This window comes from Myodes glareolus, chromosome 6, assembly GCF_982192425.1.
Source record: "Myodes glareolus chromosome 6, mMyoGla1.1, whole genome shotgun sequence".
Taxonomy (NCBI): Eukaryota; Metazoa; Chordata; class Mammalia; order Rodentia; family Cricetidae; genus Myodes; species Myodes glareolus.
Genome location: NC_142031.1, coordinates 79,479,747 through 79,506,062, shown reverse-complemented (window position 1 = coordinate 79,506,062; position 26,316 = coordinate 79,479,747). Strand labels below are relative to the sequence as shown.

The window sequence follows — 26,316 nt, the reverse complement described above, 5'->3', positions numbered from 1 at the left end:
CCGCCCCCCGTCTACCACCATATTAAGATAACAAATTGAGTTTCATATAGACTTTTGGATATTGGAGTTCACCTTACAAAAAGAGAAAGTTTTTTCTCTTTTCCTTGAAGAACTGATACGTACGTACCCTTTAACTAATTCAACCACAATAAAGTCGTTTCCATCCCCACTGTTATACAGAATTAGTCCATCCAGGGATGTGGTCTTGAACTGGAAAAAGAGATGCATAGAAGTGTAGGCTTGCAATGTAGCTAAGGCAACATAGCTCGATTTGGTCTTGAAGGTGACGGGATCTGCAATGATGTTCCTGAAGCCAAACCTGGCATTGAGCTCACAGTAATCGATATCACCATTTTTGCATAAGTCAATGTATGCCATCCCATTAAATGTCAGGCTTTGCAGGTGTCCAATGAAGTTTGAGGGAACAGAAGAAAGATAGCGTCGTTCTGTGATGATCCCAGTCTCTATGTTATGAAACTCCAGTCTTGTGTGGTCACCTGCCATTTGGCCTAAAAGAAAAGATAATACATTGGTATATTGTGCATGTGAAAGACCCTTCCAGACTTCCACAGGACATTACAAATTTTCACTGTAATAACATATTTTTAAATAATTTTTTTTTACTTGATAGGTAGCTTACAGTAAGAATATCTGGGTATGTTTTAAGGGTAAGGAGGTCATATATAATAAAATTTCTTAAGCCAGGTTTTAATTCCCATGTGAATTTTAGCTGTAATAAAACTTCTCCTCCTTCCTAGGAGTGGTGATGTTCTTCAGTCCTGTCAGGACTTGAGGGGTTAAGGGAAGGGAATTATGAGTTAGAGGCCAGCTTGACCTACATAGTTAAGTTCTGTACCAGCCTAAGACGCATGGAAAACTGTGTCTTGTAGTAAACAATAAATACTCATTAACATGTTATCAATTTCCTGAAAAGTAAAAGAAAGGAAGGAATGGAAAAGAAGAGGGGAGAAAAGAGGGTCAGGGGGTCAGGAAGAGCGATGGATCTAGATGACTGCACATCCATTAGCAACCCACACATTGTAGCTTTGTAGTTATGTAATGTTTCTCTTTATTTTCTTTCAGAAAAAAATAATTTTTATATATTGTTCTATTCACTGTATAAATAGGAAAGAGCTACTGAATGTTTTTGTAATAATGAACAATTAAAATGTGTTTGAAAATAAAAATAGTCTTTTTTTACTTTCCCTTCCTTGTGTGGATATCCAGATTCACCCCTTAGAGCAGTCTTCCTGTTACTGTAGAGATTATCTCTGGCCTCAGAGATTCCATTTTCCTCACATTCTTCCTCAGAAATAATTGTTTAAGCAAAATCCATTAATTCAAAGCACATTCAGTTCTGAGGAGGATACAAGTGCCATGAATCTAGGAGATATTGTATCTCAAATATCCTAGTGGGTTGTGTGATTGCACCTTCATTCAGGGACAAATCCTCATAAACCCCTCCTCTCTTCCCATCTCACCGTATTTCTGTGTCAACCCCATTAATAGTCAAATTAATACCGTATTACCTTTAGAGTAATGATTCTATCTTCCTGTATCTTTGGAATTAAATAGAAAGATAAGAACTTGGTTTCTAAGTGGCAAAGCACAGCATCCATGAAAGTTAATCCTCACTTGTGGCTCATTCCCAGCCTCTTATTCTCAATTAAGCTGTACGCCTCATTTTCTACTGCAACTCAAAAAGGTCACTTAAACTGAAATCGAGTTCTTCCAACCAAGTTCTTGGCTAGTTTCCCTATCTAATTTGGCATAATTGGAAAATTTATTAAGCTCATCCTATGCTATCATCCATAATATTAATGAAAACATTAATTAGGGCCAATCTCAGAATCACCCCTAAGAAAATGCACTGAACCATTTTTCTAGGCATAATGAATACTGAAACTACCTATGTGGGCTCTCACCAACACTCTGAGAAGCTTCCATTTGATTAATAAAAGCAGCAAAGAAGCTAAGTAATATCATAAAACATTGCTATACATAAAATATAAAAGGAATATTTGATTATATAAGACAAAATATTTTTGTTATCAATTGACTTTAATGGCTAAAAATTCATCAGTACAAAAGAAGTCCCCTGAATTGTGTTCTGTTTAATTTTTAATCTCTGAGAAGCCTCTTGTCTCTAAGATGGCTCATCTGTTATCTTTTTTATGTTTTCTTTTTAGTCAATGGTTTAATTTGACTTCTGCTCTACATATTGAAAAGCAAATGCACACTTTCCTGAGGATGGCTATCTTTCCATCCACACCCTACAGAGCCTCTGGTCATGTTACTGAAGTAAATTACTATGACCTTCTTAGCAATTCTGGTTTTTCATATAACATTATTTTGCTTTTGCTCCTCAGTTTTTGTTCAATGACCTCAATACTGCTCTGTTGAAGTTTTAATTCCTTGGTTACAACAAAAATCAATCTTTATTAATTTTCAAACTTAAAGCTCTAGGGACATCAGCAGCACTCAATTAATAAGCTATATAGGATAAAGGATATGAAAAGATATTGATGTTGACATTTATTAATTTTTCACAATATTAAAAAACCTTTCTTAAGTTAGGTGACTCCAACTCTAAAGTTGCTGTGTTCCTTTTTGAAAGCTCTATTGGCAAAAAATGTGGAAACTATTCAGAACAAAATTAAAATCTCATGTTGCTAAGAACTTAGAAGCTACAAAGAAGGGAAGGACATTTAATTCAGAAAGATGGAAAAGTTCAGTGAAAAAATAATTTTTTCTTTCTGAAAATGATGTTTATGGATATCATAAATTATAAGGAGGTGGTGTGGGATAATTCTGTATTCTGTCTATTATGTTTTAAATAAATGTTGATTGACCAGTAGCCAGGCAGAAAGTATAGGCAGGACAACCAGACAGAAAGTAGAGGTGGATCAATGAGAAGAGGAGAATTCTGTAAAAATGGAAGCTCCCTCTGCAGTCCTGCCCAGACAGAGAAAAAGGAAGATGTGATCTGCCCTGCTGTAAAAGGTACTGAGCCATGTGGCTAACATATACTAGAATAATGGGCTAATATACCTTATAAGAGTTCATAGGAAGCCTGAGCTAATGGGCCAAACAGTTTATATCTAATGTAGACATCTGTGTGATTTTTCTTTAAGACTTAACAAATGTGGGAACTGGGTAGGACAGAAACCCTGACAACAAGGAGGTCATGACTGTGTTGAAGTAACCATGTTACAAGAAAATATGTGGTCAAAGTTCTAAAGAACCCAAAGTTGGATAGGTAGCATTGAGAGACACATTTAGTCTGGGGGGGGGGACCAACTAAAGCAGTCACTCACTAAGAACACACTGGATGACACTGGCTTTTAAGGTATTTCCACTCAGAATTTATGTTCAGCCTCCATCGGTAATATACAGTGTTGTATACGCACCAGTGTTGAATAAAAAGAAAACAATAAGAACTTTGAAGAATTATTTTCAAAAGCTTTTGTAGAAAAAGTTTTTATGTTTATACTGTCTAGAAAATTAATTGTCAGTTTCCAGAGACTGAATGAATGAATTTAGAATTAGAAAATCAGAGTGGGGTTGTCATCAGTTTTTCAAATAATCAAGATGAAACAAAAGCCTCAGGATATTTCCTGGATGTTTTGCTTCTGTAGAAATCTCAGTATCTGTGTTGAATTTTCAATTAAAATTTTAATTTTTACCTTGCTCTTAGTTGTATTAGTTTCTGTATAGAACAACAACAAAAATAAAACAAACAAACAAAATCACTAAGTCAGGTGGCAGAGGCTGGTGGATCTCCATGAGCTAGAGGCTAACCTGGTCTAAAAACACTAAGACAGATTTATGTACTCTTGTGAATTCACTTCAAAGTTATTGAATAGTCAATACATATTTCAAATGCTATGTAAGGAAGTGGAGAAAGTACTGAAATGCCCACATACATCCCTGTTCTCAGAAAATTCATTGTCTATTGGAGGAAAGGCATATAAAAAAGATGTGGACACCTAATTAGATGTATAAGAACAAAACTCTGAGACATGCTATGAATTTCATGACTGGGATACTGTATTAGTAAACACAGACTGAGGTAAAATTTAAGCTAAAAATGTGAAGAATTGCAAAACAGAAAGCCATATTAAATTTTATAGAAGATGAATCGAGGGTTGGACACCATACACAGGAGATAGAGGAATGCAGTATTTAGGTACTGAATGAGTCAAAACTATGAGCAAGTGAGGTTTGTGGTTCATACAAAATTAGAAGAGTACTAAGGGCCATGTCATTCACAGGGCATCCTAACTGATTGTCATCTAATAGAGGTTTTAAATATGAAGAAGATGTGATTGTGTGTGTGTGTGTGTGCAAGTGTGTGTTCATGCATGTGCTCATGTGTGTGTATATGTATGTGCTTGCATACATTCATCTTTATTGGCTACAATAAACTTGTGGGGATTTTGTTCAAATATAATGGTAGCAGAATTATATTCACGGGATTTACTAATGACATGGGAATGATGTCAAGAATGAATATGATGAGGTTTGTCATACAGATTTGAATAAGTGCTTACATGGAAAGCTCATGTTCGGTGAGGGCACATATCAACAAACACACAAAACACACAATCACAGAATATGTGTAAGAAGTGTGAAATTAAAACTACTGACTCTCAATTAAGGGGTGTCCCAAAATTTGTGCAACCCCTTCCTATCTAAAATCTAGAGACTCCTCCTCCTTGGATCTCTTTACTTCCATTCCCGTCTTCATTGCTCAAGATGAGGTGTGCCTGTGAATTGTATGAATAAAACTGTCCAAATTCTGCTACCATAAATTTATTGTAACCATAAAAAGATGAATGTGTGCAATAACAAGAAAAGAATGAAGGCTGGAAGGAGAAAAGAAGCAAATAATCTAAGTTATTTATTGATTATAATGGTAACAAAATTCTGAATGTATTTTAGATGCATTATCATGTTGAACAAATAAATAATTGGTAGTTAGATTTCTCATCTTAAAAGAAAATGTCTCGGAATATAGAATGAGGGAAATCAAGAGACAGTGCTGTAGGCATAGACATAGCAATGTGAAATCATGTATTCTAAAACATGTCTATGTTTATATTTGTGTAGACATGCAATTAATATGGATGCATGCATCTGTATTTATGCGTACATGTGGGTACAGATACACATATCTGTAGAGATTTTCAATCTGTACCTGCTGAGAAGATCATAATGCTGAACACATTTTTTCATAACCACCTATACATAGGCTTGGGAACATTGCAAAAGTGAGTAAGGAGATTAAAAGAACCAGATAATCAGGAAACTGGCTGTGAAGTTGTGTCTTCTAGATATAATATGAAAGCTTCACCCATGAAATTACAAAAATAAGGGGCCTAAACAAGACCTAAACAATGATGCCAGTGTAGATGTTGTTATACCACTAGATGAAGTGCTACAAACAGTTAACAACTGCTTAGAGAGAATTAATCTTCCCCAGGAATTAGGCCCCTAACTAGTGATCCAATGCCAAATGGTTAACACTAAAAACATATACATACAAGCAAACCAAGTTTAATAAACTCAGTAATTTTATGTTTAAACATGTATGTGACATTCATGTATGTATGTATTATTCATCATTCATATGTATGTACTGCATATACAGACATCAATATATAAACATACATATAGATCATTATATTTATCATATATATCACAATAATAATTTAAAAAAAGAGAGTATTGGTGCGGGAGAATTGTTTATATTCTGTCAATCATGTTTTAAATAAATGCTGATTGGCCAGGCAGGAGGTGTAGGTGGGAAAACCAGACAGGAAGTGGAAATGATGCAAGGAAAGCAGGAGAATTCTGGGGAGGAGGAAGTTGATTCCTCCCACTCCTGCCCAGATCACCGAAGCAGCAGGATGTGAGCTGCCCCACTGAAAAAGGTACTGAGCCACATGGCTAACATAGATCAGAAAAATTGGTTAATCAAGATGTGAGAGTTAGCTAGTAAGAAGCCTGACCTAACAGGCCAATCAGCTTTATAACTAATAGAGATCTTTGTGTAATTTTTCTCTGGGACTGAACAGCTGGGGGGTCGGGCAGGACAGAGAAAACACAAACAAGCCGGCCTTTTCATGTCACAGAGTATAAATTTTAGGCTGTGTAGGAGTCATAGAAAGGGTTGGAGGGAGAAGGGGGACACTATGTTGCTTATATTTTAATCTAAAGTAAAATTCAAAAAACATATCCCTCACTAAATGCAAATTAAATAAATAATTCTGCTGGTGAATATAAGCAGACAAAAGTGGTGCCTGAATATCATGTTCTGAAAAAAAGTTAGAAGAACGAAAACAAACAATAAAACTGATGGAAACATGTCACAAGATTGTAGAGACCAACTTGAGAGCAATCTGCAATAATTTAAGCATAAAATTATTTAAGATGAGTAATTAAAAATTATTGTAAAATATATAAACTTGTGAATTCAGATCAATCAAAAAGAAAGGAAAAAGAGAAAAGAAAATCAACAAAATAGAGGGCAGAGACATGAAGGCAAGTGCTGCACACAGTAGGATGCTGAGTGTTTCTTTGTAATTGCTTTAGTTGACTGAAACAGACAAATACTTTATCAAATGATAAGTTATATAAAAACATTTAATAAAGCACAGGTATTTATAAGTCCTTGATATGCCTTTCCACAGATCACAGATGATTTATTAAGGTCAAGAAAGAAAATAAAAAAATTATATAGAGAAGAGATTGAATAACACATCTACCCACTGCACCTCCTGCCTCCATATAGAATTCCACAAGGAGGTTTATTGCCAATGGTAGTATTTCAATCAGGAATATGGACAGTCAATCATGAAGGGACAGTCAACAAAAACAAAACTAATGCTTGCATCAATATTAGGTATGAAGAGAATTCTGTAAAATCACAATGCCAATCTTCTAAAAAACGAGGAGAGTTTATGGCAATATTTGGATGGAAGATGCCTCAGGAGACAGGGCAACTTCATAGAGTTCCCAATCCTACACTGAGTAATATTCAGAATTATGAAGGTCAAAGTGCATGGTATCACTACAGATGTTGTATAAGAGGTAAATTCTATTTTCAGAAAATAAATGTTAAAGAATCCAGGGACTAAAAGGTTATTCTGAATATCATTTTCCCTCAGCTCTTTAAGGGGAAGAAATGAGACGAGAGAATAGGAAGGAAGTGAAAACATCAAAGCAAATGAGGAAATCTGCTACAGCAGTAGCAGTATACAGGCACTCGGGACATACTTTTATTTTTGGAACTTTTGGTAAACTTAAAATGGTCTTCAAACAAAACTAATATGAAGAAAATTTTCATAATAGCTTGATTCCATGCTTGAATACTCTGTAGTTCCGAGGTGATTACCGGCCATCTTGAACCCGTTAGTCCTCTACAAGAACAATTTTCTCAAATCAGACTAAACACAGTGGTTTCTGACTGCCTGAAGGTCATCAGAAATAATATCCCCGCCCACACAAAATGCCAGTCTGACAGAAATACTTTAGGCTTTGTTTGTATGTTTTCTCGCTTGTTGTTGTTTTGTTTCTTTTCTTTTTTTTCTTCTTCTTCTTCTCTCTCTCTTTTTTTTTTTTTTTTTTTTTTGGAGGCAGTCTCTATATAGTTCTGGCTGTTCTAGAATTCACTCTGTAAAGCACTGGCCTGGAACTCACTGATACGCTCCTGCCTCCTCATCTGGAGCGCCAGGATTAAGGACGCATGCCACCACACCCAGTCTCAAATATTTTCATGTATCTTTGAAACCAAGCCATATGAACTACACCTAAGATGGTGGGGAATAGAAGGAGTTGGAGACAGAGAGGGTGGAAGTGATAGAAATACACTACTTAGGTATTAAATTCTCAAAAAAAAATCAAATGAAAAAGAAGACACAAGGACAAAAAGAAAGGAAAGAAAGAAAAAGTATTGGAGGCAGGAGATTTTTACCTGTCATAGCTTGTTGATCGTCCACTGTTAGTTTTAAACTTTTTCCTCGACGAACCACACGCACCGTGTGCCATTCATTATCATTGAGGTTATAGCCGGCAAAAAGTGTCTCAGGACCTTTGCCTGTAGAATATGCCAAACAGTCATTATGGGCAATCAGAATCAGACAAGAAAATGAACCTTACAGAAAGTGAGAGGAAAGTGAAAAAGAGAGTCGGGGAGTGAGAAGGAAGAAAAAAGTGAGAGAGAGAGAAAGAGAGAGAGAGAGAGAGAGAGAGAGAGAGAGAGAGAGAGAGAGAGAGGAGAAGAGAAAAGGAAGAGAGAGAGAGGGCCAATTTTCAAGCTTAATAGTCATAGCAAGCAAGGAAAATGACAAGTTAACAAACACTCAGGTATGACAATTTAAGAATTTTTATCCTGTTGCATTAATAAGACTAGAGAATTAACCTGCTGTCATAAATAGGCACATTCAATATACCATTGGAAGCCTTCCAAAGTTTGCATGTTCTCCTTTTAAAGGAACTATCTGATATTTAACAGTGAAGAGGTTTATCAGATATCTAATATCTGAGACTTCTATTTGACATTAAAACACATTTTCAGATGGTAATGGAAAGGAGACCACAGCACCCTGGTGACAATCTCTTGGTACTGCCAGTACAATGCTGCCCTTCATATCTTAAATTGTGTATCTCCAAGACTCACAAAATCTGTAAGTTTATCAGCCTCTGAAATACATGGACAATTCAATCTAAAAACCAGCTCAAAAAAAAAAACCTTCCAATAACTAACTGACAAGTTGCAAATCTATATGTATGGTGGAGATGTTTCTGAATATATCGGAATAATAGTGACTTTTAAGAAGTAGGCCAAAATAGAGAATGTACTGACAACTAAAACCCAGGAGGGAAAAGGTGATGTTAAGTAACAGGGTCAACAAATAAAAGCCAAAAGAAAGGAGGTAAATAATACAGTGAAGTGATAAAGGACTTCCAAAGTATGTATGCAAGGAATTTAAATGGATTTAGAATAGACATTATTTGGGAAACATGTTTAATGAAAATTACTAATATAGTCATATGGGACTATATATGTCTTTAACTCGAAAACAAAAGGAACATGTTTACATAATGGTAATTTTAATATAATTATTAATATGATGTTTTCAATAAAAGTATTTAATAATGCAATGATTCATTTGGAAAAATATAATTATAAATACACATTATTTCAAGTCATTATTAAAGTCTCATAATTTGCAGATATGTTAATACTGTGACAGACCTGGCTTCATTTGCGTTCCTGATTTTTCCTACTGCTAGAGGGTCAGGAATGTTTTACCAGCCTTCGTTCGCAAATTCTACAGTTAAATCAGTTAACAGCAAAGATCTTCAGAACACAAATAAGAATGAAAAAAAAATATCTTTAAAGAAGGAAAGAAAGAAGAGAAAAAACTGTCAGGGAACTAAGGGTAGAAATTCTTAGTAGCCTGTCTACACACGCTCACCGCTAGCTGTGCCTGCCACAGACTAGTCATACAGCTTCCTCTCTCTTCTTTATGGGGCTACTGGGTATTCATGTTAAGTCTTGCCTTCCTTGGATGCTCTCTTGAGCTAAGGACGAGGCAAAAATATAAGCTAAGTTTTTCAAGGGAATTGCCTCAATTCGTTAAACAGTGCCAACCATCATGAAGGATCACTTCTTGTTTTTCTCTAAGGGAGTTTGATGACTCATCCTGGTCTATGAATACAAACTATTCTGGAAAAAGTTCTTAGCAATTGATCACTCAACAACTAGTGGAAGCTGGGAGTTCAGCGTCTGCAAACACAGTGAGACCAAATGGTGCAAGCCAATCCCAGACCAAAGGAGCTCTTTGTGGCTTCAGCAGAGAAGACAGGAGTGGTTAACAGGGTCACAGTAGCTTTGTGTCCTGCTGGTAACCTGGGTCACCCTTAGTTTTGATCTTTGAGAAGAGAATATATCATTTTAAATCTATATTTATGGGGGATATTTTTTCTTAGAAACATATGCTTCTGAAGCAGCTTTGCTCCTGTTCTTTTAATTTTAAATGTGTTTTGTCAAGAAAAAGCAGCACAAGGATGAGCTCATTCTCATCCCCCACTCCGGGCTTGATCTTGCAGTAAAATCATAGTGCTTCATCTACAAAACCACCATTTCCATAACAACAGACACAAAATCCAATTAAAAATAAACCTTTGGTGCACAGAACTCTCTGTGGGCCAACTTCAGACTTCTTTCTTGCATTATTAAAAATGTGAACAGATTGATTTTAGAAGACAAGGCTCTTAAAAATGCACTTGATAGCCTCATTTCCCAACGAGGGTGCTCACTTAACATGAAATGTAATGGAAAGCGTACTGTGCCGCGAGCCAAGAATTCTGTTTGCAGGCCCTTGATTTGCTGCTATGGAGATGAGACCAGAGAGTGCATGCTGTGTAGCAGATGCTTTATTCCATCTCTGCATTATTATCAACTTGTCGCTGTGGAATTGAATTCCTACAAAGGTAACATCACTGTTCCCAAAGTTGCATGGCTTAGAATGTAGTGAGTGCTTTCCTCCATCTGGTCTATTCAAAGGGAACATATATCCACTTACATTATGGAACTTGCTGGCAATGAGACCCTCTGCTAGCAACCTGACTTCCTGTTTGCCCTCTGTTGCTAGCTGAAGTTTAAAAGGATAAGATTTTCTTTGGGATTGCTTTGAGTTTCTCCTACAGAATGATTGCATTGTCAGAACAACCTCTACATCCTGTGTGTAGGCCCATTTTTGAACAGCACATTGGCCTCTCAGGGTATCTTAAATTGATGCTACTAAGGACACAGTGTAGAGGCTCTACTAATGAAGGAAAAATATTTCCTGTAATCAACAATTTACTAAAACTTAGCTTCCTGTCTTCTCAATCCCTATCCACAATGGGAGGGCTCACTGACTGATCTCTTCCATTCATTTAGAAGCTAACATTTTCTATAAATTTAAAACTGCATGAAATTTTGAAAGAAGGGCATTCAGTTGTTGGCGTATGTGGTGAGTTGTTCATCTCTTTAAAGGTAAATTTATAGCCACTCAGGTTTTTAATTACCTGAAGTTCATCGAGAGTTAGTTGGTCTTTCGAGGATATCAAAACATGCCTCAATTATGCTAACATTTTTACTTCAGAAATTATGTGTGTTGGGGGCCAAATATATATGAACCCTGAGCTCATATGCTGAATTTCTAATATACAAAGTGATACATTAAAATATGTGGTCTTTGAGGAATAATTAGGTTTAGATGAAATCATGAGATTTGAGGTCTTCCAGCTCCATTAAAAGGTCCTTTCTACAGGACATGTTGCTTGAGCATTCTGAGAGAGGTACAAAGTTCCAAGGTGGGAAGAGTTTCCTTACAAAAAGTGGAAGAGAATGAAGGTTTGTTTGGCCATGTGAAGATGTTGGGAGAAAGCTGTTTTATGTAAGCTAGGAAGAAGCCCTGCCCAGAGAGCAGAACTGTTGCTTGATCTCGGGCTTCCCAAAAGATGAGAAAAGGAACTATGCATGCTAGGCTGCAGTGTTTCCTCAATGTAGCCTAAGTGGGATAGACAAAAGTTTTTAAGAAAACACAGCAAACTATTTCTTTTCTGTTGGGAATAGATTTATAAGCAATTTTGTCATTTGTTTTTACTGTGACCTAGTATTCAAGTCATAGATAGCATTAAAAATCAATAAAAATGGACTAAGATCTAGTAAGATGAAGTGAATTCTAAGTTTCAAAGGCAATAGGAAATGGAATTAATAAAGATTTGAGATCTTCCATCTCCATTAAAAGGTCCCCTCGACAGAAACTATTCCCCGGGCATTCTGAGAGAGATACAAAGAAGCCCAGGATCCTTAGCTAAGAATTTGCATGATAGCATTAGAATTACCCTGTCCAGGCTATTGTTTCAAAGACTTTCAGAAGTAGAATTATGAGGAAGGTGGATAGAAGCTCAAGGGAACTATCTACAAATGGGGAGATTGGAGACTAAGGAGAATAGAGTCATCTCCATGGTCACAGCTATTTAATGGAAGAAGCCAAGGCTCCAGGTTTCCAGGCTAGAGAAATTTAAAAGGTTTTGCCTACTATAAAGTGATCTTCTCTAAGAATACCCTAACTGGCTATGGCTTCATCATCAGTTGCTGTTTGCACTACTTCAAAGATGAAAACTAAGCAAAAAAAAGTATGTGCACTTTTGTTAGCATGTTGGTTTTTTTTTTTATCAGATCTTAATTTAAGCTATGGAACTATTAAGTTTGTCATACTATTAAGTTTGTTCAGGTGGATTGTTCTTACATAAAATACCATGAATTCCAGATGCCTCTAAGATTTACCCTTAGGAAACTTAAAGTTAACCTTAACTTAAGGTAAGGGAGACAAAGAAAGGGATGAAGGGTGTGTGTGTGTGTGTGTGTGTGTGTGTGTGTGTGTGTGTGTGTGTGAGAGAGAGAGAGAGAGAGAGAGAGAGAGAGAGAGAGAGAAACAGAGACAGAGAGGCAGAAATACAGAGATAGAAAATGAGAATATTTTACTGTCAAATCAGTGTGATCTTAGATTTTTAAAATATCAAATCTCAGAAGAAAGGAGTTACTGTATTGTGATTTATATTTTTCACATGGGGAAAGAGGCAGAAATCTAGGTTGTTTCAAGTCTGCTACATACTAACTCTGTTACTTAAATGTTTGTTCCTTGTTCCTGTTGGCCATGGTCCATAAAAGCTTATAAGAGAAACTCCTCTGGGACTACTTTCAACATTCCTTCATTCTTGGAAGGAGCAGACAGCTCTACATCACTCCCCTTCCTGGAAAAGATGTGAAAGTATCTTTAATGTGTAAGAGGCTCCTTACTGTTATTAATTCAAATATATTAATTTTGACCTGAGTGAAAGGAGGAAGACCAGATAGAAACTCAAAAAGATTTTTGTATGTGCTAAAATGAATTTTTGTATGTGCTAAAATGGAGGAACTCCAATGAATCCAGGAAAATATTGATAAGTGACAATTTGTGCTTATTAACTTTTATACTCAAATGCTAAAGGTAAAGTGCATTTTAATCAGCCTAATGGCCACACAAGACCTCACTGTAAATAATCAGTGTTCATCCAGGATCAAGAAGTACTGTATTCCATATCACGTAGTTGTGCACAGATTCTCTGGTGCATCAAATCACACAAAAGGAGGCTAGCAGGGAAATCACAGATATTTAAGGGACTTTTCTTTAAGTCACAGTAGAGGTAGGTAACTCTCTCACCTGTTCACAAAATTGGATTGGGGAAAGACCACTGTAAAGAATAAGCTGGTTGTTCTCACTTGTCTTACAATGAAGGCTGTGTCATGTGAAACTCCAGGGACAGAACTGTGGCAGTGGCTTCTATCACTGTTTTTAAACTAGTAATTATTCTTTCCGTATATAATTTTACAAACTGAACCTTAAAAAATTCACAAAAGAAGAGATACCCGGCTCCTATCTTGCACCTTGAGGCCTCATCAAAAATTCTGATAGTGTAAGAAGAAAAGTGCAGATCTCTGGTATCTGTGGGATTTACTTAACAAAGCCGCTGTGGTGGTGTGAATGTAGTTGGCCCCCATAAACTCATAAGGAATGGTACGATTAGGAGCTATGGCTTTGTTGAAGTAGGTGTTGCCTTCTTGGAGGAAGTGTGTCACTGTGGAGGTAGACTTTGGTGTCTTCTATGATCAGGGTACATCTAGTTCAGACCACTTTCTGTTGCCCGTGGATCAAAATATAGAACTCTCAGCTCCTTCTCCAGCACCACACCTTTCTGCATGCCACCATTGTGCACCATGATATTAACGGACTAAACCTCTGAAAATGTAAGCCACATCATTTAAATATTTTTTTTTCTTTATAAGAGTGGCTGTGGTCTTGCTGTCTCTTCACACACACACCCTAACTAAGACAGTCACCTAAAAATCAGGGAATAATCTTTGGCTCTCTCGTTACCCATTTTTTCTTACTCAGAAACATGCAGTCACCCTGGTCTACATGCATTTAAAGTAGATGTTCCTACTCTGGGCAGAAGTATCAGTGAGAGCCATAGGCAGCCTCGAAACTGTATACATTTTACAAGCAATGTTGAAGGAGATGGGTTTTGTTCATACACCTTCTCAACACTTAGTTCACATGTGGAGTTGCACCTTTCATCGGACATCGGCATGCATAGTAGAATAAATGTGAATCAGGAACTTGAAATTTCACATTCACTACTTTTACTCACTTGATTCTGAAATAGTCAAGCTAATTATGAAAACAAATTTAAAATACATTAGCACATGGGACTCAAACTGCTCAACAAGCATGCACTCTGCCTTATGGGGTAAGACAGGATGCACATAATGCTAGTTTCAAATATTTTAAAATTGAAAAACATGTGGGCAAATATTTTGTGAACTTCTTAAAGTGGTTTGTGAACATGGGAGTGGGGGCACTGAGAAGCAACAGAGGACAGTAAAATAAAGGCCAGGAACCTTCAAAGAAATCAACAGAGCCATCCAGATGAAATTCACAGCAGCCTCTGGAACTGAAAGGTGGATATAGCTGGATCAAGCATATCCAAACATTTATATTAGGACTCTTAAGAAAAGTAGACTTGTGTGCCACTAGGCAGAATTTTGCCAACCCTTTTCCCACCCTTTGGGTACCTATCAGCTTCTTGTGATATATCTCAAAGATGTTAAGTGCACAAACAGGCTATCTCTCCCATGCTCTTAGCCTCTGAAGCACAAAGTGCACTTTGTTTTGTTGTAGAGCCACCAGACACCTCAGTGCTCAATCTGCTTCTCCAATGGGATCACTTAGTGAGCGCGAACATTCTGAAGCTCTTCCTGCAAATCCTTCGTGAAAACCCTGCCTAGATGACAGACAGGTGGAACTCAACGAAACTTGTTTTCTAGAAGTGATTCGTCTACAGTCTCCACTTTATTAATAGTAGGTTATGTTTCACTACAGCCATCTGGGCTAGACATTACATTAATGTGAAAGTGTATATTGACATTTCCATAGTTCATAAACAAACTCTGAAAAGCAATGTATCACCAAACATATAATTTGGTTCTACATTCATATATGACTACTTTCATATATTTATATACTCCAGTTAGAGTGTACATTTATACATTTTAAAAACCATTAAATTGCCTGTGACACCTGTAATTGAATTATACATATATATATATAGAAAGAGAGAAAAGATACAGTACCATGAAATCACAGAATTATGAAAATTCAAAAGCGGTTCCTATTGCTTGTGGTATCCTCTTGTTATGTAATTATTCTTATTTATTCTAGATTGCATAACACATTTTCCTATTCATTTACATTTAGAAAATATGTTGTATCTAACAATGATGTTAGCTTTCGCAAAACCCTGACTAGAAGTGTTTTTGGTGTTTTATGTTTGTTTTCTTTGTTTTTCTGAAGAATCTGGTATGCTAGTAGGTCAGGGATGGAATATTTCCTGCTGACTGAAGAGCAACTCTATCGAGCTGGAAAGTCATAAGGTCACTATTGTAATTATTCAGTTTTGCTCTTCTAAAAAGCAGACTATAAGTTATATTGTGACAAATGTTTATACTGTGTTTCAATAAAACCTCATTAAATGGCTAGCTAGGTGGTCTGTGTTTTTACCTTGTAAGATTACACTAGTAAATAGGCAATTTAGTTTCCCATAATTTTCTACACATTGAGTAATAAAGAAATTATAATAAAAATAGTCACGTGTTTTTAGAATCAGATACTCTTGAGGAGTTTTAGAGTTACTGACACCTTTAATTCAAAGGTGACCTTAAATATTGTGATTATTATTTTCATAAAAAGAAAGAAAAGTCACAAACTAAAAACAAACTTAACTAAAATGTTTTATAAACACAAAATCTAGGATGCATTAATTAGGCTGCTTTTCCTCAGATTTAGACAGCTTCATGTTCAAGGTTGATGCTTGTGTATGTGAGAATATATGTATAAAAATAGATTTCCATTTATATCAGTTTCTCCAGGTGCCAACAGGGTTATTTGGCAATTCCCTTATCCTGTAGTGGGAGGAAGGACCCTGTGGGAAAGAAGCCAGCCTTGTCACTGTGAGAAGACAGGAAGAGAGAGAAGCCCTTGGAACTGGCAGAGATGGCTGCAGCATACAGCCCGAGTCACGCTTCTTGGCAGCCACATTTCCTGTCGGAAAATGGCATGAGAGTGTGTTACTTGGGTCATGATTATAGCACTCACAGTCTGCCATTTGACTTCATTATTAGTTTCTGGTCTGAAAATGTTTTTGAAAACCAATATTAATTTGACCTCTTTATTTTTAATAAGTTATGAAAAATATCAAAGCATGCTAATTTTTTATTAGGTGGCTCTATTTTACCTTCCACAAATTTTAGTGATCAGAGAGAGTGGGGTTTTATTTTTTTACTTCTCCCGTGAGTCAGCAGGAAATTTAATTGCAAATTGAAATTAAACATGTAAATCACACGCCTCCATTCTTCTTTTGCTCCTTTCTATAATCCCGTGTGCAAACAGGCTACATAATTTGCAGACTTAGTACAAACTGAAAACATGGAGTCCCTGCTCCAAATGAAGAATCTGAAGCTAAGGACTGGAGACCACTGCCTGAGCATGGGTCCTCCCACCGCATATGTTCGGGCAGTACTAGTTAGCAGTATAAAGTTTGTATTTAACTGATCTTGAAGCATCTTTCTGAAGGTTTATATTCAGGAATGTACATGCAAGACAAAGTTGAAATCACTTTTACCACATAGTCTGCATATAATTGCATGTCCTGTGGGAGACCAGAGAACTGCCCCTGGTCTGTCCTGCTGGTGGGGTTTAACGCCAGTAACTAATTGTACTTGGTGACAAAACAGTTCTCTAAAATCCACAAAAGATAGATGGCCAGCCAAATGAGGTAACTCCAGTCTGTGTTCTATTTCTCCTTCAGCACTCTTTGATTCTTTAGAGGCTTGAAAATGATTCAGAAGAACTTTATGGAGAGCTGTTTGCCTTCAAAATTAAGGACAGACACACAGTGTTTCACTAAAATATTAAAAGTATCCTTTCCTATTAAAAAGTACTTCTAGCAAATAACGTAAACCAAATGTTAACTTCAGCATGTCTATTCTTTAAAATCTGAACACTAACCACTGAGGAAAGGCATGTTTGGAACCTCCCTCCACCTGAGAAACCCAACACATTAACTTCAGTGTTTCTATGTTGATTAGATTGCTACGTAAAAAGATCCTTTCTGTTTTTGTTTTATACTTTGTAAAACATTATTTATGTTGATCTGGAGCAGCTGTTCTGGTGGGAACTTGAGCAACACACATCTCTTCCCTGTGCCTCAGATAGCACTGGAAAATATGTTAATAAGAGAAATCATTTGTCTACAAATTGGCTCAATGCTTTTTATCACTTAAAGCAACATCTGCTATGGGGTGTGTTCTCATGATAATAACTATTATCAATATTATGCTGTCATTATTTTCTTCCGGATGAATTTGAAAACTCAGAAAATGTAGCAATTATCTCTTCTTGCTCAGTACCCTTGAAAAAGAATGAGTCGCTGAGTATTTGCTGAAAGGTTAAATATTTTTTTTTTTTTGAATCAGTGTCTCGATGTCATTCTGGCTGTCCTTAACTCACAATGCAGACCAGGCCAGCCTTGAACTCACAGAGACCTGCCTGCCTCTGCCTCTCTGGTGCCTGGATTAAAAGTGTGGGCCTGGCTAAAAGGTTAATTTTTATTTATTTTGTGCGAATTTGCTTTAGGCAGATGAATGCTTAATTTAAGACAAATGATTAACGAAAAGTCACCCCAGTGACTTTAAGTGCTTCTATTCACAAAGACAGCTATGTCCCTTGTTTTAATGCTCAGAAGTATGTAATATGTTAAGTCCTATGGCTGGCAAGCTGATAACTATTTGGGACACCCCTCTCCAGTTGCTTTGACAATAAGCTTAAAAAGTATGTCTGTATGACTAAAGAGAGAAAAAGGACCTGGGATCAATGTTAGAAATTTCTAGGGGCCAAGAGGAAGTCAGCTTAAGTCCTATGGGAGATTAAGTCTTCACACTTAAATTTGAAACAAGCAGATAAACATGCATTTTGTTGGTAAGAGGTTTGACATCTGAGGATTGAAACTGAGGCCTCAAGGTATATCTCTTCATTGCGGTGCCTTCATTCTACTACAAATTTCATTGTTTATTGATTCCTCCATTTCATTGCTGCCTAAACGTCATCCGTGTGGGAAAGTGGACAAAGAGAAAACCGTCGTGATATTGATTGTACCCATTTATGACAGATCAGGATAAATACCTCTGATGTTTTCCAATGGGAAAAGTCAACAGTTTAAAAATATATTCTACCTTTCAAATACATAATTATATCCACAACACAGTAAAATAATCACAAGATAAACAAATATACTGCTCAGAGAATGTTTCAGAAATAACTCTCCTCAAACCTACTCTAGCTCAACTTACAAGCTTAGAAATATGCAGAATAAAATAAGCCAATTAAAAAGAAAGTAAATATCTGGACTGTGATTTTATTTTAAGGTTTATAAAAAAAGTTCATTTCCAAGAAATGCTCATCACATAACAGGACAGCTAGTAGGTGTAAAATTAAATAGTAAAGAATCAATATGCTTTCATGTAAGTTAAAATATATTTGCTGTTCATTTATTTGATAAAAGGGTTATATTGATCTACATTAGTGTTTATTTAAATTCACCTTATAAAACACCCATGCAGAATCACCCTGTCTTAAATTTTAGGAATTAAAGTGCATATAGTTTCTAAGCACATAAATATTAATCTATATATAAACTGACATTGCATGAACAGGGTTATCATCATAATGCAAAGATTATTTGATTAAATAAATTTATCTCGCAAGAATGTATAGAGCAGCATCTGCTCCGTGTCACTCTACAACAGTGGTTTGATTTGTGCTTTGTCTTCTGCATCTTCAAAACTCTCATAGCTTATGTGAAGTTGACTACCATTAAGGATAGGCCTGGTCTCACAATATTTAACTAATCCTTGGATTTTGGGAAATATTCTTGATATTCCAAAAGTCAAAAGCATGCCAGTGAAAAATAGGATTAAGCTACTTTTCTTGAGTTTTCCTTTGTCCTTTGCTTTCATTTAGGGGGAGAACAGTAGACATTTAGAAATCTGTGCCTCTGTTTTAAGCGTCAATCAGAGGCCTCTTTGCTGAGAAAGCACATTTTAAGGAATGTGGCTAGAAAGCTGTTCTTTGAAGTTGTTCTTTTTGTTCCAGTCTTCCATGACTACCTAGATTTATGGGCTGCCGAAAAGCTGCCCTTGGCACCCAAGATTAGAGAGCAGAAAATATTTCTGATTATAACACAAGGACTGCTATATCCTTCTTTATTTGGACTTCAATATGCAAAAAGCAGTGATAATTCTTTTAATTATGATTAACTTAATTATTAGACTAAGTCTTAGTCCCTAAGTTTAGTTCTGTGATAATTACTTGACATTTTATTTGAGAAAATACTGGAACTGCTTTTTTGGATCAACATCTTCTGATATGAACAGCTTGCCTTACTTATCAGGAAGGGGTGCTGCACAGTGATGGACCAGCCAGTGCAATGACTCTCAGAAAGAAAATTTCTCTCCCAGTTAATGTGGGTTGGCTGAGGAGACACCGTGAAAACTCCTCCAAGCTCCTCTCCCAGCATTCTTTTCTGGTTAGTATTCCAGGGAGCTATACTAGCCCTTCCCCGAGAAGGCCACAGTCAGTGGCACCTTACACTATCTAGAAACATCTAGAAGCATTTCATCTGAGGATTTCCTTGTTTGGCTTGTTGTTCAAAATCATATCCTCAAAATCCTTTGAGAAAACTGAGAGTACTGGTGCACTGTGATAGAATCTGATTTTGTGTGTTCTCGCTGTTTGCCATTAATTGGTTATGTGCCCTAGAATTTCTATAAATCATATTGTCATAAAATATGAAATAGACAATAAATGAGTTTTAAGACACACCATTTAACTATAATTGTTTATGAAACATACTAAACTTAATGTGTGTACCATGGGCTATCTGCATAAAAACACATATACACGGTGTCACCCCATAAGTATATATTATACAAATGTGAGTGGTTAGAGCACTAATATGCTAATAAAAGTTTCTTTGAAGTTTTAAACCATACACTTCTTTATTTACTGTTCCACAAAGCTTCTAAATGTCACTATAATTTCTTGTTACAAAATTAATCTTTTCAAAAAGACATTCATGAACTAGAGAGACGGCTCTGCGGTGAAGAGCACTCTCTGGTCTCGTAGAGGACCCAGTTGGTTCCCAGCATCCTGCAACACCAGCTCCAATGCATCTGACACCTGCTTCTGCAGTGTGTGAAACCTGCACGTCTATGCCCATATAGCTACACACAGATTTACATGGGCCAAAATAAAAGAGAAATTTAATATGCCAATAGATTTAAGGTGTGCATGGATATATTATCTATTGTAGGAGAAAGCATGCTAAATAAATGGTTGTGAAAATAATTTTTTAAATTTCATTTTGATAGGACATTTACTTTTATCTAGTTTTGATGGCCTTTCGATTGAAAAGTAAAGAAAATTTCATACCATGAATTAGAAGGTGGATATGATAAACAAAAGCAAGAAATTAGTCACTAACACCTGACCAACAGAAAGACATATTTTCAAAAACGTTGGAAAACTGCTCTCTTTTTCTCCTCTCTCCCTCTCCCCCTATCTATCCCTCCCTCTCCCTTTTGTCTCCCCCTTCTCTTCCCTCCCTCTCTCCTTTCCTCCAACCTTGGGATAGAAGCCAAGGTTCTACTACAGGCACCTATTCTAGCACTTAGCTACTCTAGACCTTCAGTAAAATAGTATTTCTTATATCTATTGGTTGAAATTATTTTACTAGTAGATTGTATAGTTTAAAGGACTGTCAAAGTACTCTTCAGAAAATAAATTTTCTGAGCTGACTTATTAGACTAAATTTTCAGACATAAGATAATTGGGTTTATATTTACAAGATCTGTTTAAACAAATAAATTTCTATTATGTTTGGAGTTATGGTCAGGATTCATATGTGTAGTTATTGACAATTTTTTTATAATTTTGTGTTATTATATTCATTATCATTGTCTAGGTTCTCTACTGCTCTACTTATTTCTATACTATTTATGCAGTGAATAAGTTTACATTATAAGAATGTTTCAATAATTATATCAAGTCATTTCCTTTTCATTTGAAGAGAGTTTTTGAAATTTATGAAATACAGATTAGAAGTTTATTACTTGTAAATGTTAGTTGGGTTTCAGTTTTTTTCATATGAACTACTCTACCCTTTTCATTTTATGGCATGTAAAATGGTTCAGCATTACTTACCTTCTGTAGCAGTGAGTTAGAATTTGTATTGGAAACTTCCTGATTCTAGATTCATGATCAAATTTCACTAGTTCATTACATTATTCTCATGTAAATTTAAAACATTTGTAATTTTTATATATAGCTCCTCCTTGTTACCTTCCCTCTTTTTTTCCTTCTCTTCATTCAATCCTTTCTATTTTTTCAAAAGTCTCACATAGGCAAGATAAACCTTAAATTTACTGTATAACTAGGAAAACTTTAATTTCCTAGTCCTCCCTTGTCTACTTCTAAGAATGTGAGATTATGGGCATCTGTACATGGGCATTGGCTTATATTGTACATTTCTAAAGCAAGTTTATGTATACACATATATATATAATCAGCAACTTTGAAGTTCCATTGGCTTTAACAATTCTATGCATAAAGCATTGAAAGTTTGAATTTAAGTCAAAGATCTGTTAATCGTGATGAGAAGTTACATTAAGAAAACAATTAACAAAAGAGTAAAATTAAGGTCAATATAAATCATAATAATTTGAATAACTTATCATTTACTATTTTCTGAAAATTATTTTCTCAATATATTTCTTAGCCATGTTGCTCTTTGCTTTCACTGAAAAGGAGCAAAGAAAATAAATTAATTCTGATACCCCTTCTATTTAAATAATGTTTTCCACTCAACTTACATAACAGTGATGTAGTGAAGAGTTACCATCTACAGAGCAATTTTATAGCCACAGTAAAAATAATTTTGTTATACAGTTCAGAGAATTAGCTTGTGGAACTCTGGCAGTCCCAGTGCCCCATTTGAAGATAGTGTACCATGTTGTTTAAGGGAGCTGATTATATCAAGAGTGAACATTCCCTACCAATGCTAACCATTTGTTAATAGGTCAAGGATGCCTTGACTTGATAGCTCTGACCAATGAGACATTGAGAAATAATGATCTCACTCAATTCTTCAAGCAGGGTTTAGAGCTACAACACAGGGTAAACAGAGAAGGAGCAACAATGTGAAAAATAAAGACAGGCAGCACAGACCAAGCCATGAATAAAAACATTCACAAGGTGAAAGGCACCACTAGCCCACTAAAGACATAGGAAAGCCGCAACAGAAGAGAAGCAAGGAGAAATCAGAAGAAAGGAGAGGAGTGACAAAGATATCAGAGGGACAAAAAGAACAGACAGCTTATGATTATAATTACAAACTGTTGAGAGGGAAGTTTTGGGAGGGCAGCAATCCCTCATAGTTAAAGCAACAGAGATTAGCACAATCCACCAGTGCTTGAACCCTTTTAATATCCGCAAACTGTCTGTCATGACTGAAATTAACTCATATTTGGCTGATTCTTAGTGTACCCTAATAACAAGACTTTATGACTATGACTGTCCTAATGTATGTAATTCTCAGATATGGAACAAATTTAATCCACTATGAGCACTGAAGAACAATATTTTCTTAAGTACTAACTAGTAGTGTTCTTTATGAATTATCTTTGTGACTGGGTAGGAAGGGATAGCAATGGTGAGATCTTATCAAATGCTCAAATGTATATTTAATTAATGGTCAGGATACTATATTTAGTAATGTTATCATTTGCCATAATAAAACTTGTATTTTATAAAGTGGTATTATCCATCTTAAAACATCTGAATCCATGTGACTTGTAACTTCATGGGAACACAACAGAATTTCGCTGTGATAAAAGATGTTCTAAAATTTTGAAAACAGAAAATGTAGATGCTAGACATATTTTGAAATCTATGCATATGATATATGTAAGGCAATTTGCAAAATGAATAGTCAAATAGAAAACATCTTTCTATGAAAAAAATTTAAATCATCAAACAAAATTCTCAAAAATTTCAAAAATTCTCTATTTCACATTCTAAACCACTGTACCCAAATAAGATGTATGTATGCATGCTCATTTAAATATATGCCAGACTATAAAGATTACAGTCCCCCATCCTACCAGGAATTAACTGTACGATGACTGCTGACAGATAGGCACTTCCTGTTTAGTGATTTTTATTAATTGAACTCCATGATCATGGTATTTATTTCCATATTTCAAATAAGTAACTAAAAAGGTACAAGCCATTAATAATTTTATATGTATAAAGCTAGTAGTGCTAACTTTAAAGGAGCTATTTGATGGATATTTTGGATTACTTTTAGGTATTACTATTTCTTGGAGATTAGATGCTGTTTTAATTACAAGATTTTGAACTCTTATTGGTCTTTTTGATTGTATAGAAATTGGCTGCTTCTGGAACTAAATCATTACAAGTACAAAAAAGATCAACTGTACAGGAAAAAGACAACACTTCTTCCTTTATAACTAATGAAACTCTTACCATACACATTTCAATAAGAAACCTAAAAGCAAAAGAAAAAAAGTACTTCTGTCCACCAACAAGTAGTGGCTAATCATAGTTTCACTCTTTTTTTTTTATTGATGATCTGTGAAATGTTACATCCCCACCAAATGACAGGGAGGGAAGGAAAGAAAGATAATTTGTAGAAGAAAACAGAAAGGACAACAAATAGAAAGAAAAAAGTTTAAAAAGAACAAAATTTCAAAGCAAGTATATACAGATGTTTGTCTGTTCAACAAATATACAGCCAGCATGGTGTACTCATTCAGCGACATTTCATTATAGAAAAGAAAACATTCACTTTATAGAAAAAAAAGAAGAAAGAAATATCAAAGTCAGAATTATTTTGTCAGAATTTTCTTAGGTTTTTGTTGTTGTTGTTGTTGTTGTTTTTGACAATGTTGGCCTAGACCAATGTTTACAAAGCCATATTCATTGGCAAAAGGGAATTTTTTTCATTCAGCACTAATCAGGAAGTATGCCTTCACTGGGCTTTAGATAGATTTCTGACTGAATAAATAGTGATCTTTTCTCTCATTTGGAGCAAGGTAAATTTCTGTCTTTCATGTAAGCCGTGAGATTATTCAAATTAGATACAAAATCTTCTATCTTAAATCTTTCTCTCACCTACTGTTGCCCTATTTATGCAGCCCTGAAAATAATCAAGAAAAGCTATATTCTTCATTCTGCTCCTCACAAACTTAAATGTGCAGATGACTCAAATAGGCTTCCTTTAAATTCCATTCAAATTTTAGGAGCTGTCTAGATTTGTGACTATATCCAAACCCCTCTGTTTAATCTTAGCTGCTTGCTTTCTGTTGAAAACCTACAATTTTCCTAGATGTTTTATATTCCATTACTCTTAATGCTTTTCTAAAAATAAGAATTCATGAAACTGTTTCTTATCTTTCTTTCCATTCTACACACATTCAGCTAATAACAGTAACACAACTCAAATTTTCTGTATTTTTCTTTTTACCTGTTATTTCTTACTGTCCTCTATCCCAGGTGGTAGACAACACCAGTCACTCCGGGGCAATTATTTATAAACTCGACAAAACAAACTCCCATGTTGGGAGAACAAGCAGAACTCTACCTCCTAGAGTCGTCTCCTCTTCAGGTACCAGGCAGCTCTGAACTGCATATTCGCTCCATGCTAATCTATGCCTTCCCCCAGAATGTACGTCTATCTATTTAAGTAGCTTTGCCAAGTGACAGCTTGATCACAGCAATCTAAAATGGCTTAAGTGCCACAAGTTGACATTTTGCATTCTTTTATTGCTTTTCATTTTTATCTACATAGAAAAAAATGGTGATAACTAATATCCAGTTGATCTTTTCATTTTGGTAATAAAATGATAACACAAAGATCTTATTATCTACCCCAGACATCCATCAAAGTTTATTTTCCAATAACAACACTACTTAGAATCTTGCTTATCTCTTTCCAAGTCAAAAGTGAGGTTAAGTACTTGGCTTTAGATTCCCTTTTGCCTCTAGGACTGGTGTTTTGTGTTGTAAAAGACTTTGAACTTCAACCCCTGGCATTTTGTCCACATAAATATCTTCTGCAATTTTGTTAGTTAGGCATCTTAGATGAATCGCTTGGTGTGATTAAACCAAAAAATAGTTGAGAGCTGTACCTACTGAAGTAATTGTTTTAGCCCCAAAGAGATTTTATTCTCATATGGAAAGAAGAAGGAAGGGAACAGAAGAAAGCCACGTTAGAGGTCTAGAAAGAAACAGAGAAGCAGTAGGAAGGAAGAAGGAGCAGGGAAGGAGGGGAGACACCCACAGAACACAAACAAAAAGGTAAAAGAAAACAAGCAAAACAGAGACCACAAATGTATTAAAATCCATTTCTCAGGCTGGGAGACAGTCAAGTGAGTGAATTGCTCTCAGGCCAAGAGTGAGGATGTGAGCTTGGGTCTCTCTATGCGGTGCTTATAGTCTCTGCACTGGAACATGGAAGTAGTAGCTCACTTAATAGAGGGTCTACCCAATTGCTGAGCTCTAGGTCTAGTGATACACTCCATCTCAAAAAAATAAGGTGTAAAACTACAGAGAAAGGGAGCTGGTACTAACCTCTGGTATTGGAAAGGACCTGAACATCCTCTTTCTTCTTCTCACTGCACACACACACACACACACACACACACACACACACACGCGCGCGCGCACACACACACACACACACACAATGCACTGCTTTAATGGCTTCATGCTTTCCAGTAGGCAAGAATAATATTCTGTGATATGCCACTAGCACAGAAAAACAAAACCTATTGAAAATAACAAGCAAATAAAACAAACAACAACAACAAAAAACCAACAACAAGAAAATTAAATCCTTACTATGTCCACTACAAAATGAAAGTAGTTACTTCTATGGCCATTAGGACTCACCCATGCGTAATAAGTGCATGTTTGACTACCATACTTTTTATATCTTTCAACTTCAAAGATTATAGCTCTAAACACTTATAATAATAATGCTTAGAAAAAGGAACAATATTAAGTAATCAAATACATC

The 26,316-nt window shown here is 35.7% G+C and overlaps 1 protein-coding gene across 30 annotated transcripts in view; it reads right to left on the bottom strand.

The window, feature by feature from the left end:
* Nucleotides 1-26,316, bottom strand: part of Nrxn1 (neurexin 1) — a 1,058,343-nt gene that overhangs the window by 565,268 nt on the left and 466,759 nt on the right. For all 30 annotated transcript variants that reach the window (XM_085690899.2, XM_087907274.1, XM_087907282.1 and 27 more), the window contains 2 exons: nt 7,979-8,101; nt 128-509 (listed from right to left, as the gene is read on the bottom strand). In XM_085690899.2, coding sequence (XP_085547025.1) covers nt 128-509; nt 7,979-8,101 — 505 coding nt within the window. The remainder of the gene's footprint in view (nt 1-127; nt 510-7,978; nt 8,102-26,316) is intronic.